At 34.7% G+C, this 20324-nt stretch overlaps 1 protein-coding gene across 7 annotated transcripts in view; it reads right to left on the bottom strand.

Moving 5' to 3' along the window:
* Positions 1-10051: 10051 nt before the first annotated feature.
* The window catches only part of CEP170 (centrosomal protein 170), a 137994-nt gene continuing 127721 nt past the window's right edge, over positions 10052-20324 (bottom strand). For 5 of the 7 annotated variants that reach the window (XM_060090906.1, XM_060090908.1, XM_060090910.1 and 2 more), the window contains exons 17-20: positions 18250-18338; positions 14701-14794; positions 13889-13940; positions 10052-12296 (exon numbers count right to left, since the gene is read on the bottom strand). In XM_060090906.1, the coding sequence (XP_059946889.1) occupies positions 12007-12296; positions 13889-13940; positions 14701-14794; positions 18250-18338 (525 nt within the window). In that variant the 3' untranslated portion in view covers positions 10052-12006. The remainder of the gene's footprint in view (positions 12297-13888; positions 13941-14700; positions 14795-18249; positions 18339-20324) is intronic. The other 2 variants (XM_060090912.1, XM_060090909.1) reach the window with 2 other exon arrangements.

Genomic DNA, 20324 nt, shown 5'->3' with positions numbered 1-20324 from the left:
ATGGATTAAATGCTCCAACCAAAAGAGATAGACTGGCTGAATGGATACAAAAACAAGACCCATATATATGCTGTCTACAAGAGAACCACTTCAGACATGGGACACATACAGACTGAAAGTGAGGGGATGGAAAAAGATATTCCATGCAAATGGAAATCAAAAGAAAGCTGGAGTAGCAATTCTCATATCAGACAAAATAGACTTTAAAGTAAAGGCTATTACAAAAGGCAAAGAAGGACACTACATAGTGATCAAGGGATCAATCCAAGAAGAAGATATAACAATTGTAAATATTTATGCACCCAACATAGAAGCACCTCAATACATAAGGCAAATGTTAACAGCTATAAAAGGGGAAATTGACAGTAACACAATCATAGTAGGGGACTTTAACACCCCGCTTTCACCAATGGACAGATCATCCAAAATGAAAATAAATAAGGAAACACAAGCTCTAAATGATACATTAAACAAGATGGACTTAATTGATATTTATAGGACATTCCATCCAAAAACAACAGAATAAACTTTCTTCTCAAGTGCTCATGGAACATTCTCCAGGATAGATCATATTTTGGGTCACAAATCAAGCCTTGGTAAATTTAAGAAAATTGAAATCATATCAAGTATCGTTTCCAACCACAATGCTATAAGATGAGATATCAATTACAGGAAAAAAATCTGTAAAAAAAAAAAAAAAAAACACACATGGAGGCAAAACAGTACACCACTTAATAACCAAGAGATCACTGAAGAAATCAAAAGAGGAAATCAAAAAATACCTAGAAACAAATGACAATGAAAACACAATGACCCAAAACCTATGGGATGCAGCAAAAGTAGTTCTAAGAGGGAATTTTATAGCAATACAATCCTACCTTAAGAAACATGAAACATCTCAAATAAAAAACCTAATGTTACACCTAAAGCAATTAGAGAAAGGAGAACAAAAAAACCCCAAAGTTAGCCGAAGGAAAGAAGTCATAAAGATCATATCAGAAATAAATGAAAAAGAAATGAAGGAAACAATAGCAAAGATCAATAAAACTAAAAGCTGATTCTTTCAGAAGATAACTAAAATTGATAAACCATTAGCCAGACTCATCAAGAAACAGAGGAAGAGGACTCAAATCAATAGAATTAGAAATGAAAAAGGAAAAGCAACAACTGACATTGCAGAAATACAAAGGATCATGAGGGATTACTACAAGCAACTATATGCCAATAAAATGGACAACCTAGAAGAAATGGACAAATTCTTAGAAAAGCCAGCCTTCCGAGACAGAACCAGGAAGAAACAGAAAATATAAACAGACCAATCACAAGCACTGAAATTGAGACTGTGATTAAAAATCTTCCAACAAACAAAAGTCCAGGACCAGATGGCTTCACAGGTGAATTCTATCAAACATTTAGAGAAGAGCTAACACCTATCCTTCTCAAACTACTCCAAGTATAGCAGAGGGAGGAACACTCCCAAACTCATTCTATGAGACCCCCATCACTCTGATACCAAAACCAAATAATGATTTCACAAAGAAAGAAAACTACAGGCCAATATCACTGATCAACATAGATGCAAAAATCCTCAACAAAATACTAGAAAACAGAATCCGACAGCACATTAAAAGGATCATACACCATAATGAAGTGGGGTTTACTGTAGGAATGGAATGATTCTTCAATATACGCAAATCAATGTTATACACCATATTAACAAATTGAAGGATAGAAAACATATGGCTATCTCAATAGATGCAGAAAGAGCTTTTGACAAAATTCAACACACATTTATGATAAAAACCCTGCAGAAAGTAGGCATAGAGGGAACTTTCCTTAACATAATAAAACCATATTTGACAAACTCACAGCCAACATCATCCTCAATGATGAAAAACTGAAAGCATTTCCACTAAGATCAGGAACAAGACAAAGTTGTCCACTCTCACCACTATTATTCAACATAATTTTGGAAGTTTTAGCCACAGCAATCAGAGAAGAAAAAGAAATAAAAGGAATACACATCGGAAAAGAAGTAAAGCTGTCACTGTTTGCAGATGACATAATACTATACACAGAGAATCCTAAAGACTCTACCAGAGAACTACTAGAGCTAATCAATGAATTTGGTAATGTAGCAGGATACAATATTAATGCACATAAATATTTTGCATTCCTATACACTAATGATGAAAAATCTGAAAGAGAAATTAAGGAAACACTCCCATTTACCATTGCAACAAAAAGAATAAAACAGCTAGGGATAAATCTACCTAAGGAGACAAAAGATCTGTATGCAGAAAACTATAAGACACTGATGAAACAAGTTAAAGATTATACAAACAGATGGAGAGATATACCATGTTCTTGGATTGGAAGAATCAACATTGTGAAAATGACTATACTACCTACAGCAATCTACAGATTCAATGCAATCCCTATCAAACTACAAATGGCATTTTTCACAGAACTAGAACAAAAAATTTCACAATTTGTATGGAAACACAAAAGACCCCAAATAGCCAAGGCAATTGGCTTTGAGAAAGAAAATGCTGAGAAAGAAAAATGGAGCTGGAGGAATCAGGCTCCCTGACTTCAGACTATATTACAAAGCTACAGTAATCAAGACAGTATGGTACTGGCACAGAAACAGAAATATAGATCAATGGAACAGGATAGAAAGCCCAGAGATAAACCCACGCACATATGGTCACCTTATCTTTCATAAAGGGGGCAAGAATATACAATGGAGAAAAGACAGCCTCTTCAGTAAGTGGTGCTGGAAAAACTGGACATCTCCATGTAAAAGAATGAAATTAGAACACTCCCTAACACCATACACAAAAATAAACTCAAAATGGATTAAAGACCTAAATGTAAGGCCAGAAACTATCAAACTCTTAGAGGAAGACATTGGCAGAACACTCTATGACATAAATCACAGCAAGATCCTTTATGACCCACCTCCTAGATAAATGGAAATAAAAACACAACCAAACAAATGGGACCTAATGAAACTTAAAAGCTTTTGCACAGCAAAGGAAACCATTAACAAGATGAAAAGACAACCCTCAGAATGGGAGAAAATATTTACAAATGAAGCAACTAACAAAAGATTACTCTACAAATTTACAAGCAGCTCATGCAGCTCAATATCAAAAAAACAAACAACCCAATCCAAAAATGGGCAGAAGACCTAAATAGAAATTTTTCCAAAGAAGTTATAGAGATATAAAGGATGCTCAACATCACTAATCATTAGAGAAATGAAAATCAAAAGTACAATGAGATATCACCTCACACCAGTCAGAATGGCCATCATCAAAAAATTTACAAACAATAAATGCTGGAGAGGGTGTGGAGAAAAGGGAACCCTCTTGCACTGTTGGTGGGAATGTAAATTTATACAGCCACTATGGAGAACAGCATGGAGGTTCCTTAAAAAACTAAAAAATAGAACTACCACAAGGCTCACCAATCCCACTATTGGGCACATACCCTGAGAAAACCATAATTCAAAAAGAGTCATGTACCACAATGTTCATTGCAGCTCTATTTACAATAGCCAGGACATGGAAGCAACCTAAGTGTCCATCAACAGATGAATGGTTAAAGAAGATGTGGCAGATATATACAATAGAATATTACTCAGCCATAAAAAGAAACGAAATTGAGTTTTTTGCAGTGAGGTGGATGGACCTAGAGTCTGTCATACAGAACAAAGTAAGACAGAAAGAGAAAAACAAATGCCATATGCTCACACATATATATGGAATCTAAAAAAAAAGAAAAAAAGAAAAAAAGAAAGGTCATGAAGAACCTAGGGGCAAGACGGGAATAAAACGCAGACTTGCTAGAGAATGGACTTGAGGATACAGGGAGGGGGAAGGGTAAGCTGGAACACAGTGAGAGAGTGGCATGGACATATATACACTACCAATCGTAAAATAGATTGCTAGTGCGAAGCAGCCGCATAGTACAGGGAGATCAGCTCAGTGCTTTGTGTCCACCTAGAGGGGTGGGATAGGAAGGGTGGGAGGGAGGGAGACCCAAGAGGGAAGAGATATGGGGACATATGTATAAATGATTCACTTTGTTATAAAGCAGAAACTAACACACCATTGTAAAGCAATTATATTACAATAAAGATGTTAAAAAAAAACAAAAACAACACAAAAATCCTAAATATAACTTCTGTGATCATTGTATTACAAGTGTTTTTGTGGACATGTGTCTTCATTTCCTTTGGGTAAATATGTAGCAGTGGAATGGCTGGGTCATACAGTAGGTGTATATTTAACTTTATAAAGTATTTCCAAAGTGGTTGTACCGTTTTTCTGTTACTTTTTCTCATGCTGTTTACATTATGAGATTTTCTAGGGCAATTAAGAATTCAAGGTAAATTTGTTTTTCTCTTGAAAGGAAGACTGTAGACTACAACCATGGGCACAGACTGGTAATAGAAAAACAGACATGACAAAGTTCACATATTTTTCCAAATGTTGAACATAAAAGTCTAAAAATAGCTGACAGTGTTGGCTGTGAAGGTTTCCATTTATCACTGAGGAGACACAGTAGAAAAGCAAGTGATCAAGTGGGAAATGGGTAGGGCCAGAGCTCTAGACACTTGGGAGCAAAAACTACAACGGAAAAAATCACAGAGCGACTGACTCTCTCTCTCTCTCCACACACACACACATACGTATATATAATCTAAAATTTTAATATATACATTATAAATGTACATTATACTATGTATAAATATATCTATTATATATGTATATATATATATATATATATATATATATAATTTAAAGAAAAAATTTTACACATTTCATTTCAACTTTGACAAATTTCTTTCTCAATCAGGGAAAATCCAACATCTCCCACCCTCATAGCTGGCATAGGAGATCCTCTTATAATTTATTTACAAGTGTCAGGTCATGCTCTGTTGGTCCAAAGGTTATTTCCTTTTCTCCAATTTGCTCTGCTCAGAGACAAGTATTGTAACGAATAGCTTAAGAGGCAGCTCCCTGGTCACAGGTCTGATATGGACTCACTAGATACAGCCATTCTATATTTGCAGCCCTGGATTTTGTCTCTTTAAAACAACAGTAGAGCAGAGTCAGGTCATAATTTGACATGGTTCTCCCTGAAGAACTCAACATCCAGATTTCTAGGAGACAGTTCATTATCTCTCTCAATGGATTTGTGTTCCATGTAAGGAAGACATTCTTAATATTTGGTCATTGCTTATGCTTGTTACCACTGGAGAAGTTTATTAGGATCCCCAGCTCAAGGAGTTCTACCCAGAAGCAGAGGAAGGACCCAATGACCTCTTCAGATCTGTGGTCACTGTCCTGAGACAAAGCACTGAAGAGCGGGAACAGGGCACTGGCTTGTCTGGCTGTACCAGTTGTCTGCTGCATGAGAGCCAGTGGAGGGTGGCTACAAAGAATTCGGACTTTCAAGTTAAAGAGCTCTTGATTAAATCCCAATGGGGCTGCTGAATACACTTCTTAACCTCAGGAAGCCTCAGTTCCTTTAACATATGAATAATAACAGCTTGCTTATTATAGTTTTTGTGAGGATTAAGAGAGATAATGCATGTAAGCATGTAATATACTGGCTGGCAAAAAATAATCCCTCACTCAGCACTAGTTATTTTATTTATAATAAAATAGTTTGAGTTTCAGCCTCAAACTTCAAATATGGATGAGGTGGTTGAACTACATGATGTCTAACATCTTGAGATCTAATTATACTGTGCCTCAAAATTTAAAGAACTTTCATACTTCAGTTTGTTAGACCTCATAGTAGTAGTGGCAGTAGTAGTAGTAGTAGTAGTAGTAGTAGCAGCAGCAGCAATAAAGTTATAATAGTAATAACTCTAAAAAGACCATAATCAATTAACAAATGTTTGTTGAACATTTCAGTATGTACACTGATACTAAAAAAGAATACCAAATATTCAACAAAAACCAGTTCCAGGTAGTGATATGTGCTAGACAAATTAAGTGGGGCCAGTATGGAGCTTTGCCTTATGGTCAAGATGCAGGAAAAGAAGCAAGAAGGGGAGGTATGAAGCTAACAAACCACACTTGGAAGAATGGAGGGAGTAGGGAACTTACTAAGGCTAGAAAGATGTTAAGTCTCAATTGAGAGCTGCAGAATTCAGATATTCCTTTGCTGGACTTCCATTATTCTGGTCATTCCAACAATCAAATAAAGCAAACATGGATTTCTCTAAATTGAGAGAGTGCCTGGGACTAATTTCTTCGAGAACTTGCATGCAACTTCAGCAAGAATTCAGCTGCTTAGTGGGGTCCCTCAGGGAACTGGCAGCAGAAGCACAGCACTGGAGAAGCTGCCTCATACCTTATCTAAAATCCAGTGTTAGTGATATAATGAAAGTGACTTTCAGGTGAATCAACAGACTATGGGCCTTTTGGTAGCATCTTTAGGATTTTCTATGTATGAAAATGCTACTAGAAAATGACTAGAGCTAATCAATGAATTTGGTAAGGTTGCAGGATACAAAATTAATATACAGACATCTCTTGCATTCCTATACACCAACAATGGAAGATCAGAAAGAGAAATTAAGGAAACAACCCCATTTACCATCACAACAAAAAATAAAATACCTAGGAATAAACCTACCTAAAGAGGCAAAGACCTGTACTCAGAAAACTATGACACTGATGAAAGAAATAAAAGATGACACAAACAGATGGAGACATATACCATGTTCTTGGATTGCAAGAATCAATACTGTGAAAATGACTGTATTACTCAAAGCAATCTACAGATTCAATGCAATCCCTATCAAATTACCAATGGTATTTTTCACAAAATTAGAACAAAAAATTTTACAAAGTGTATGGGAACACAAAAGACCACGAATAGCCAGAGCAATCTGGAGAAAGAAAAATGGAGCTGGAGGAATCAGGCTCCCTGACTTCAGACTATACTACAAAGCTGTAGTCATCAAAACAGTATGGTACTGGCACAAAAACAGAAATATAGTTCAATGGAACAGGATAGAAAGCCCAGAGATAAACCCACACACATACGGTCACCTAATCTATGGCAAAGGAGGCAAGACTATACAATGGAGAACAGACAGTCTCTCCTATAAACGGTGCTGAGAAAACTGGACAGCTACACGTAAAAAATAAAATTAAAACATTCTGTAACACCATACACAAAAATAAACAACATGGATTAATGACATAAATGTAAGATCAGATACTGTAAAACTCTGAAGAGGAAAACATACGCAGAACACTCTTCGACATAAATTGCAGCAAGATCTTTTATGACCTACCTCCTGGAGTAATGAAAATAAAAAAACAAAAATAAACAAATGGGATCTAATTAAACTTAAAAGCTTTTGCATAGCAAAGGAAACCATGAACAAGATGAAAAGACAACCCTCAGAATGGGAGAAAATATTTGCAAACGAAGCAACTGACAAGGGATTAATCTCCAAAATATACAAACAGCTCATGCAGATCAATACCAAAATAATAAACAACCCAATCAAACAATGGGTGGAAGGTCTAAATAGACATTTTTCCAAAGAAGACATACACATGGCCAAAAAAGACATGAAAAGATGCTCAACATCACTTATTATTAGAGAAGTGCAAATCAAAACTACAATGAGATATCACCTCACAGCAGTCAGAATGGCCATCCTCAAAAAGTCTACAAACGATAAATGCTAGAGGGGATGTGGAGAAAAGGGAACCCTCTTACACTGTTGGTGGGAATGTAACTTGGTACAGCCTCTATGGAGAACAGTATGGAGGTTCCTTAAAAAACTAAAAATAGAACTACCATACGACCCAGCAATCCCACTACTGGGCATATACCTGGAGAAAAACATAATTCAAACAGATACACACACCCCAATGTTCATAGCAGCACTATTTACAATAGCCAGGACATGGAAACAACCTAAATGTCCATCAATAGAGGAATGGATAAAGAAGATGTGGTACATATATACAGTGGAGTATTACTCAGCCATAAAATAGAACGAAATAATGCCATTTGTAGCAACGTGGATGAACCTGGAGATTATCATACTAAGTGAAGTAAGTCAGACTGAGAAAGACAAATATCATGATATTGCTTATATGCAGAATCTTAAAAAAAATGGTACTAATGAACTTACTTACAAAACAGAAGTAGACTCACAGGTGTAGAAAACAAACTTATGGTTTCCAGGGGATAAGGGGGGCAGGGACAAATTGGGAGGTTGGGGATGACATATACACCCTACTATATATAAAACAGATAATAAGAACCGACTGTATAGCACAGGGGACTGAATACTCTGTAATGGCCTATATGGGAAAAGAATCTAAAAAAAGAGCGGGTATATGTAAAAACGATTCACTTTGCTGTACACCTGAAACTAACACAACATTGTAAATCAACTATGCTCCAAAAAAAAATTTTTTTTAAAAAGAGAGAGAGACAGACTATGGGCCTAACTACACCAAACAGGGGAACCAAGGGGAAAGGGGAGGTTGGAAGTCAGACCACAGAATGTTCCCAGAAACCTGAATAAAAAGTATTTAATTAAATTATTTGTTGAGCAGTATGCACTTACTTTTAAGAAACTGTCTATTGGGAGAGAGCTATGTAAACAATCCACTGGGATGTAAGGGCGAATGTGATCCTCCCTCTGACATCATCAACTTATTTAACTAATTTTTATTTTCTGTTATCTGTTTCCCTATTCTAGAATATAAGGTCTGTGAAGGCAATCATTTACTTCTGTTCACCTACAGTAACCTCAGTGCCTATGTATGTGTTAGGCACTCAGTACACAGTTGTTGAATAAACATGATCTGGGCTATAACAAGGGGTTATGAGAACACAATGAAGAGAAGATTTTGTAGGGCAAGAAATCAGAGAAGGTTTTCTGAAGAAAAACAGGAAGGAGAACCATTTCACAGTCATAGACCACTTGGATTAGAAGGGACTTGGATATCAAGATGCTTTCATTCTGCAGATCAGAAGATATAGAAACACATTTTTAGGTAGTGAGGAATGGGTCTGGAGCCTAAGCTTCTAAGTCTAGTTTCCTTTCAAAAGTTAGGATCCTGTCAGGCAGAGACATATACGGCAAGCAAAACCAAAGACAGATGAAGGAAGCAAAACAGCACAGACATTTAAAAATACAGTATACCCAGGAAATAGAGATTATTAATTTAGAAGGAAGAAACACGTGTATATATAGTGCGGGAAGGGAAGGGGAAAAAGTAAGTATGTGGCGCAGCCCTTTGCTGTGGCCCAGTCAAGTGAGGGAAGCTTTATGAAGAGGTCGGTGGGACTCTGAAGAATGGAAGGAATGTGCATAAGCAGGAAGGAAGGGGAGGAAGAAGCAGTACACAGAATGGTGAAGAAGCTCCAGACTGTCAGGAACTCATGGTGGAGAGTCTGTACCAGGTGTACATTGACATAGAAAAAGAGCCACATTATGGAAAGCCTAAAAAGGTCAGGCCGGGAAACAGGATGCTGAATGATAACATTATTATTATTGTTAACAGGGAAATATTCAAGACTCTTGGGAACGAATGATACGATGAAAGAAAATGAGTCCAAATGGATAGTTCTTAAATTTAAGATGTATTTTAAATTCTTTTTTGTTCCCCAAATATATCACTGTCATAAAGTTTTCTGATGACTCCAGGCCAGTGAAAAATAAAGGCTGTGCATGTACCTATTACATTAGCGTATTAAGCTAAGAGAATTAAATTTGCTATAATTTGCTAAGAAAATATTTTCTTTTTTAGCCCAAAATAGTATGAAGTTTTACAGTTATCACATATTAATTAAAACTGAAGAATTTCTTCTTTTGCTAAACCTTGGAAAATGATATACAATTATTATATAAATTGATGAAGTATTAGCAATCCAGATGGTAGAAGAAATAAAATGTACAATCAACTGCATAAAGTTCCAGAAACACTTTATTTAAAAATGGAGCTGTAAATGCATAACAAAATAACATAAGTAATAAAGGTAACAAAAATAAATAAGGAGAATAATGTATTCATACAAAATAAAAATAACATAGTAAAAGGCCAAATGTTTGTAATTGAACAAAACTGTGTAAACACTTAAATGATAATGTAAGTAGAATAGATGCTAATATTTTCCTAAACAACTCCTTACCTTCTACTTCCATGTTGATATAATCAGTACTCAAACATTAAACAAAGAGGAAACAATGGTGATTACTTTGTTGTATTTTCTTCAAATGGATTGACCCTGTTTTAATGTTTCACTTATTTCTTCAAAGCAATTGTATCTTTCCATTCACGCTCTTTAAAATCATTTTTTCAGTCTTCCTTTATTAGACAGAATTGGGAATTTAGGTTTACAAGGAAAACAGTCCATTTACCCTTTTTTTTTAATTTAAAGAAAAATATGAGATCCATTATACAACAGACTTTTGTTTTTACATCTCTACAAAACAGTTTTTTTGCATCTTTAACTGGCCCAACAGTACAGGATTTTAAAAAATCCTGTAAAGTTTTGAAGTGAACAGAGCTACTTTCTTAAAAACAAATGTAGCACAGGATTATTGCTGAAATATTAAAGAGTATTTCATAAAAGTTGCAAAAGTTGCAGTTTTAACCTTTATAGACTGATGGGGTCAAGGTCTACTAATAATATTTAACTGAATTAATAAGATACACCCAAATTATAGTGTTCTGGAAACATAAAGATAAGTACTTTCTTTTTAAACTTATCCAAATGTGAACTTACTGGAAGGAGAAAAAACAAGTTTATAGAAGATACTTTTCATAAGCTTCCTGTTTAGCACAGGCCCAAAGCCTTGGTCGTTGTCGCCTTGCAGGGTCCTTATAAATGTACACGACTGAGACAGGATTTACTACTGGGTCCTACAGGGAAACACACAGAAGCAACTCATCGCTTGGGAATGAAACTATCCACTAATCTTATGACTACTGGTTCTCCAAGTTTCCTAATGCCAAAAATTTTAACTTCATGACCATTTCAAGGGAAAATGTTTTTTCAACTGTCACATATAAACTTGGTAACACAGGACCAATATACATGTTCTTAGTTTTAAAAATATACTCCACCTAAACTATCTGTCTAGTTTAATCCTTCTAATTGTTTGCCCTAAAATGAGACAAAATCTTACTTTCATTAAAAAAAAATGGTAAAAAGTGCCAAATTTATCTTTTTGAAAGTGGAGTAAAACACTGTGGGGTTAAAACAAATACAGTTATCAATATCCTATATACAAAAAAGAAAAAAAAGATGGTTAGTCCTTACTGACATACAGATATGTCCACCTACCACTCCCAGCGAATCTTAGTGCAAACGTAATAGTTCATCTCCATAAACCCCAAGAAAATTTACGCAGCAACAAAGTTATATAAATCACATATATGTTGGAAAATTTTAGAACACAAGAAGGACTGTTTTGAAAGGTCAGTTTGACTGTGGAGAGTAATATGTCATTGTATCCAATGGTAATGAATACTAATATAAATCCTATTATTTAAGAAGCAAATATAAGTGTTTAACAAATCTGTACAGATGAAGAGGAAGTCCATTTCAGGGAGCAGCTTGGCACAGGATACATGGGGGTCAGAAATGTTGGGTATTTAGTTTGCTTGTAGGTCACAGCATGGCTTAAAGAAAAAAAACAAAGATCTATGAAGGGAAAGGATGCAATTATCTAATTCAATTTGAAAATCATAAAACCACAAAATGTGAAACTGTCACAATCTGATTTTTCCTCTATGTGCATCAAATGGTTACCTAAATGGTTTGAAAGGATTACTATGACTCCACATTATAGATAAAAAATAAATAAAATTAAGAAGACAGAGATAACAAGATTGTAGTTGACCAAGCGTTCTTATTTTGTATAAATCAACACTATGCTGCTTCCAATATTCCTAGTCATTCCACAGGTAATTATTTCTAACAAGCAAGAGAAAGTCATTCATGTACTGTAACATCTTCCTCTTCCCCATCAGGGTTGAACCTACTGAAATGTGCACTGAAATCAGCCTCAGATTCGGCATTCTCAAATTCAGCTGAGACTGAAACAGCAGCAGGATGAAGAACCCTAGCTTCTGGTTGGCAAAGTGTCGGTGTCTGACCCGGGCTGCTGTGGTTATTCACAGGACTGGACTTCTGTTTTGATGGAGATGGCAAGATAGCACTGGGAAATCCCATGTTGTTCAGAGCTTCCAGAGTTCCATCTGGGTCAATCATAGCATTAATTGCTGAAAGAAAAAAAAGAAATAGAGGGAAAAAGATATAATTGTAGATACAGTTAAATCTGGATATGAATATTGCTTATGACTTTGATAATATTTCAATTACTGATGCTTATATGGGCTTAAATTTGGCTAATCCTTTGAATTCTATATTTTAAACCCCACTTTCAGGAATTCTGGGGCTGATCTATACTGTGGATTATAAAAACCTAAAAGCTTTCTATGGTCCCTTGAGTAGGCTACTTATGGGCATCTGAGCCTGCTGAAGGACTAGGATTTGGAGATATGGAATTCAGGAAAGATCTTTTTGAAATATGCTTTAATCAATATAAGAGGATGATGAAAACATTGGTTACGATTTAAAGAAACACTCCTGGCCTTATTTATTACTCAGATAATTGGAGATTGGTTGCTAAAATGCGGTTCAGAGTAACCTGAAAGTTGAGGAGGCCGAAGTAATATCAGCACACTCTGAATGCTACCACAGCATGTTGTCCTTCATCCTGGTGAGAGTGCTAGGGTATTAGCCATGTACAAGTATATATGTACCAGTGGGCCATAAAGTTCCCCTCATAGCCCAGATACTAATATCCCGTGGCAGCCCCAGCAGGCCAAATAGACCTTGCTACCTCATGGGAAGGGCCAGATAAAAACCAGCTTTCAATCCAAAAGATCCTTGCGTGGACAAGGGAAAATCTTGGACAGTGATTTTCAACTTGGCATTGGGTAGAGTGGGGAGTTGGGAGAAAGAAGCACCATAGATACAAGAATTATTTAAGAGGTCCTTTTAAAAGCATACTCCCTCCTACCAGCTAAAAATCATGTAAACAAGCCACTTTGCCTCATGGGGGTTATACTATACCCTTAGGTGTGCTGAGGCTGAAAAAAGGTTAAGAATCACTTAGTAGGACCAACATATCATGCCTCTGATAATTCAATCAACAAAGACAGTAGAATTAGCAACTAACTCTGGAATCTGCTTGTTGTACCACTGGGGACTTCTAGGTCAAGACACACATAGGCATAAATGCATAATTAAAGATCTGACATACACCAAAAACAATGTCCCTGTTGAAGTTCAGGAGGCCCCCAGTCTCTTTCTTTTTCTTCTCTACCTCCTCCTTCTGGTCCCTGTGTCCAATATGCACTCATTTCTTGTGGTTTATCCAAATGATTATTATTTATATTATAACATAAGTTCATTTGGGTTATACCATATATATAATTTAAGAATTATCAAATCAAGTAAACAATGCTAATAAGCATTTTCAGCTGCATATACACATTTTAATATTTTATATACTTTTCATATACTATTATTTATATATAAATAATAGATACTATATATAATACTATGAATTATAACTTCTAGCCTATGTGCCTAGAATTTAACTTTATTATATTTTTAATTATTTATACTGGTTTTAATACTTTCTTTTTATGAGTAATTTGAATATGTAGAACGTTATATCTTTATCCATACATCATTACACTTAATCAAACAGTGTTCTAATACTTAATAATATTTTAGAAATACCACTTAGAATGTACTTGTCCCAAACTGCTAGCTCTTTACACTTAATCAGTAGTAAATTTACCTTGTAGCTGCTTTTCAGCTCTTTTTAGCTCCTGTAAGATAGAAGAAATCTCCTGTAGGGAAAGCAATGACAAAACTTAGCTTACTTTAATTAAAACATTTTTATTTGATTTGATAAGCAATGAACCTCACACTAATCTTATTTGGAATCCTTAATATTATTGACATGGCACCACATCTGTAGCAACAGGATATGAAATGATTCATGATATCCAGTAAACAAGATTCAAATTTTAAAATCTTTAATGTTGAAACAGATTTTTTTTCAATGAGATAATGACAGAAGATGAAAAGTTCAAGATAATAATAATAATAATAATAAGCAAAGATTCTGAAAAACTTGTATTGATCACTCTTGCAACAACTTTGTAAAAGTGCTTAAGGATTTACTTTGGAAAATGTATAAACTGCAACCTCGGTTTTAGGATGAATTCCTGAACAATAAAAATCTGTAAAAATTTTTGAGGAGGAGACAAGCAATCTATTAAGTAAATAGAAATGACTCATGTCAACTTATATTTGAGTTTGGCTCCTATTTAAAAATTGCTTATTTATAACATATAATTATTACAAGAACAAGAGTGTATAACAGTGAGAAACATAAAAGCTTCCTCCATACCCTCTGCAACTTTGAAGCAGTCAACATTTTAAACCCCCGTGAGAGAAAATTGAAGGCATAAAATTCCCCAAATTTGTGCACTTATATCTTCTTTTATAAATGTCAATCAACAGTTTAAAAATAAGCATATCATTCCCTGAAAACAAAACCTTACTTTAAAAAAATGTTTTAATATTCAAGAAAAATGATCATACCATGCTTGAGGTTTTCACAATAGGGACTTCACTTTCAGCTCTTAACTTGCTTTCTATTTCATCCCAATTCCGATCTTTGTCTTTAAATAATATTCTATAAATAAAAAAATAAGCATTTTACTTTTCATATTTTAAAAACATCACATTTTTAATGATAATACAAAAGCAATGTATCTTTTCAAAGCTAAAAAAAACCACTAAGTGTTAACACGAACTGTGAATTAAATACTGAGCCAACATTACCAATAAACTCATTTATGTGAGAGATTTGTACTAATAAAGTAACTGACTGGTTATGAATACACACATAAACCCTTTAGTACTTATTCTTTACTGAAAACCAAATATAAAACAAATGTAGATGAATAACCCCAAAACTTTGTCTAATACTTGTAATTAACCATATAACTACCTTTTATAACAAAAACACAACTTCGTTCATATAGAACATACGCAGTATAAATATAAGATGAAAACGGGTTGAATTAGGTATAAACAACTGTGTCTGTTAAGACCTCTTTAAATAGGAAAAGGCTTCATATTGATTGAGCAAAGCATGTACATTATTTCAAAGGTTGAAAGCTAGAGTACTTATGCTGCTTTTCTTTAAAAATCCTAATTCTTGTTAGTATATTTGTACATAATAACCTATTATTAACAGTTAAGACACTATCCTTTTGACAAAAACAATTGCTAATAAAGATCCTTATGTTCAAAATTAATTTCAAGTATCTTAATTTATAAAATAAAGGACCACAAAATTTTGACTTGTCTTTCAAATGTGGTATGCTTCTCTCTTCAATCTAGAAGACATGATTCGGCAGCTTTAGAGAGCTGTAAATACTAGGTACCTTTTTAGTTTCCATTTGAATTTCATCATTGGGCTTGGAAATCTAGTTTAACTGCCTTATGTAAAAACCAACACTGTACCAGAAAGTAAAGTATTATTATTAGAAGCTGATCAGTATTTAAGTAGTAAACTAAATTATATTTTTATTTGTATTTCTTCAAAGTTCAATGTGCTAGGTTCAACTTATTTAAAAACATGAAATTCATAAACATCTAATCAAGTCTGAAACATCAACAATTACAAATAACCATACTTAAAAAGGCAACAATTGTTCCAGAATCCTATATAAGAATATTCTTCTGATCTACTGTTAAAATTTCTATACCCAAAAGACTAAACATCCTTGCCAGCTATCTAAGAGCTGTTATCCTAATGACTATGATATTAAGGCATAAGAAATTATTATGTGCTCTATAAAAGAGTCCTTACAGCATTAGGATTGGTGAAAGTAAGAAAACAATGACTATTTCATGGACCAACTTAGAATTACAATGGACTCATACAATATAAAAAGTCTGTGCTTAGCCACACTGAAAATTCAGTGAATTTTGCCAGAAGGTGGTTACTGAGTATAACGCTTGGGCTTTTTCAAACTGTTAAACCACACACATTTCACCTTTGCTGAAAATGTCTTAGAATTGTCACCTGAGGTTCCTAACTCACACACACACACACACACACACAAATGTCCCCAGAGTTCTAAGCCACTGAAGGGATAAAAAACTTAAAGACAATATGTCTTTATTGATAAGTTTACCCTTACCAATTTTCACATATAGCTATGAGTTTTAAAGAAGCTTAATTTCCTAGAGAGTAATAATTAATAATCATTCATCAACAAATAGTAACAAATATTGTACATTCTAGTCACTGTATGTTTAGACAAAGACCCCTACTCTCACGGAACTTACATTCTAGCTCATTTATTTGAGCAGGCAGCTGTCTTTGCCACCTACATGTGATTTGTCTTAATTTCATTATTTTGCTTTACCCTCTGTATTTTACTATTCACAACTTCTAATCCATCTAAGTCCAATCACCCCTTTTTATTATTAAAATTTATTTTATTATTTAAAAAATATTTTTATTATTAAAATCATGTTACAAAGAAGTAAAAGGTATAATAACAATATATTTTCACTGGATCTTTCTAAATTAAAAATGTGCACATTTTCAGGTTTATAACTGATTTAGAGAAATTACATTAGTTGCAGGCTCTTCATAAATAACACCATTTTCTAATTTCTGATTTGGCTTATAAATGAGTGCATTATTTTCATTTTAATTGCACTCAGTGATTAAGTCATTAGTGCTCTAACATCATCTTAGGTGGGGTATTGTGTATGTGTTCCTTTAATGACTACATCACTCCCAAGTTTGCTGATCCCATCATCTGCCACAAGTAAGAGAGCTCTCCTTCACATGACAAACCATTCTCCTATGATTTACTAATCAAGCATATGCCCAGAGACAAATGAAGCTCTCCCTTTCCTGGCGTAAAGCCCAACTGAAATTTGTAGGAAAAAAAAAAAGTCAGCTTAATCAATTAGTTATTACACATGAATTAACAAACCTTTAGGGCCCAATCATATGCCTACTATTTAATACTAGGAGACATGCCTTGAGTTGGGCTCAAGTACTCAGTGTAGTTGAAGGTGATATATAATGTTATCATTTTGAATTTAATTCCACCAAAGGGATATCCTAAAACTAGAGCATTATGGGAGGGTTATTAACCAAAGGACTAAATTAATGAAATAAACATCAATTAACAGAAACTTATATGGGAATAAAGTCTCCAAATTCAATCACTGATTGAATGATTTTTTGACTGCACATTATTTGTCCGGCACTGTTTTGATGCCCTCACAACTGAGTGCAGAAGGCAGCCAAGTAAGCAGGTAATTACAATTCACTGGGATAAGTGTAAGAAGGGAAATATAGGATGTGATACTGTGGGAACCCGTAGGAAAGGCACTTGAGAAAATTCAGAGAAGGGTTCTTAGAGATATTGCCATGCAATTTAAGTCCTGAAGGATGGGAGAGGTGTTGGACACTCGAAAACTGGGTCTAGTTGAGAGGGCTAGGGGATGATGAGAGATGACAATGGACATACTTCATGGAGGGAATTGAGGAATAGAAAATTCAATACAACACCGTCCCTATACACAAGATTCTGGCTAGCGAAGGGGTCAGACACTGAAAAAATTATTGTGATTCAACATAAATAAATAGCAAAGGCATTAGAAAATCTAGTTTTTGACGATCTACGGCCTTTTTACATAAATTTTCTGAGTCTTGCAAGAGTACTCATTTTGTTCTCTTTACTGATGAGGAAGCTGTACCTAAAGTTTGAGGTCTCATAAAAGATGCCCTAAAATTCTGTTAATTTCAAATACTTACTATTATTTTGTGGAAGAGTAAATTTTTCTGATTATTAATAAAATTAATCTAAGTGATTACAGCTGTTAGCTCTCAATTACCAAGGGGCTGATTATTTGGGACATCTGTTCTCTTTTTGTCCCCTTCGTGCTGTCTAGCATATAGCTATAATATCTAAAAAGGAAAGAACATGCTAGTGGCAGCAGTAAGGTTCAGTACCATTGACTTCATGAGTTCCCAGAAGCTGTGGTAGCAGGCTTGCAGAAAGTGGAACAGATGGTAACAGAAGCAAGGATGTTTGAGTAATACAACAATACCTGATCTTTCTAGCTGTCTTCTCTATGGACTGTCTTATCTTCCTAGAAAACTGAAAGACGGATGACAGCAGCAGATTATCTCCCATGACCTGAAACATGAAAAGAAAAGAACAGACATTAAAATAGTACTGCTCTATTGGATAACCACCAAGAATACTAGTCACAACTCACTACATTTAGGAGCATTCAATATTTATGCTAATTTTAATAAAGATCAATGAAAAATCTAATTAGAGTAATGTGTAACTAAATTGAGAAAGAAAAGTAAATATTAACAAAGGAGTTTTTTTTGTTAAATAACTTGTCAAGTTTCCATGTTATTTTTATCATATAACTTTCATAAAACAATCCATATTACCTAATCTTCAATTACTATCATGATCCTGTCCCTCATGCTTCCTATTCAAATGATCATAAATGGGAAAATGTAAGTAATTTATTATCTTTCAGTGTCTGACCCCTTCACTAGCCAGAATCTTGTGTATAGGGACGGTGTTGTATTGAATTTTCTATTCCTCAATTCCCTCCATGAAGTATGTCCATTGTCATCTCTCATCATCCCCTAGCCCTCTCAACTAGACCCAGTTTTCGAGTGTCCAACACCTCTCCCATCCTTCAGGACTTAAACTGCATGGCAATATCTCTAAGAACCCTTCTCTGAATTTTCTCAAGTGCCTTTCCTACGGGTTCCCACAGTATCACATCCTATATTTCCCTTCTTACACTTATCCCAGTGAATTGTAATTACCTGCTTACTTGGCTGCCTTCTGCACTCAGTTGTGAGGGCATCAAAACAGTGCCGGACAAATAATGTGCAGTCAAAAAATCAATCAGTGATTGAATTTGGAGACTTTATTCCCATGTAAGATTCTGTTAATTGATGTTTATTTCATTAATTTAGTCCTTTGGTTAATAACCCTCCCATAATGCTCTAGTTTTAGGATATCCCTTTGGTGGAATTAAATTCAAAATGATAACATTATATATCACCTTCAACTACACTGAGTACTTGAGCCAAACTCAAGGCCTGTCTCCTAGTATTAAAGAGTAGGCAAATATTCACCAAATGATAGGCACACAGAGATCAAGAAAATTATAATCCTTGTTCTCCACAGTGGGAAAGATAATTTTTAAAAACTTACTCAAAATAGTAAGTTTTAATGATGGGGGTGTTAACACCCCAGTTGAACTTTATGGGCAAAACCAAGGGTTAGCAAACTTCTGTAAAGGGCCAGAGAGTGAAGACTGGGGCCATATGGTCTCTGTCACAACTATGCATCTCATTATAGCAAAAGCAGCTACATTATAGCAAAAGCAGCTGTGTCATAATAAGACTTTATTTACAAAACCAGGTGGTAGGCTGAATTCGGCCTGCATCCTGTAGTTTGCCAAGAGCTAAACCATGAAAGGCACAGCTAGTGTGGAATGCTAGAAGAAGGACTGAACTTGGGACTAGATATGGGTTCTAAAATCAGTTCCTTACATTGTCAGAACTATATCTAGACTCTGTAAAAAAAAAAACCCAGAAAATAAGATATGGCCTTGGATGTTAAGATGCTTTAAACACTGGTAGGGGAGATAACAACAACATACAGGAAATATTATTAAATATTTTTATAAAAACAATGTAAATAAGTACTAATTGTGATTCACTGCTTTACGAACTCTAATGAAAGGGAGTTCAGTGAGCGGTGGCATTAATAAGGAAAGTATCATGGAAAACCAGAACTTGAGTATGATAAGTATTTGAATTTAGTGAGGGATAAAAGGTAACTTAGGGTGTGAAAAGCAACATAAAGACAATGAAAGGCTAAATAAGCATAATGGTATTTTGTGAGCCTTGAGAAAAAAGGCCAAATAAGAGTAGAAGACATATATTAATTAGGAAGGAGTGAGAAAGGGCAGGATAGTCTAAGGTAGATTATAACATAGAAAGGATATCTCTCTTTTCTACGTCATAGAGTTCAGTATCACAATGTATTAAATTTTTTTCTGATTATCAACTATGAGATAACTATCAATCTAAATGTTTCCATTCTCTTTAAAAATATAAACTTCTATAGTTTTATTACATT

Source organism: Mesoplodon densirostris, chromosome 2 (assembly GCF_025265405.1).
Source record: "Mesoplodon densirostris isolate mMesDen1 chromosome 2, mMesDen1 primary haplotype, whole genome shotgun sequence".
Lineage (NCBI taxonomy): Eukaryota > Metazoa > Chordata > Mammalia > Artiodactyla > Ziphiidae > Mesoplodon > Mesoplodon densirostris.
This window is presented reverse-complemented; position numbering and strand designations above follow the sequence as displayed.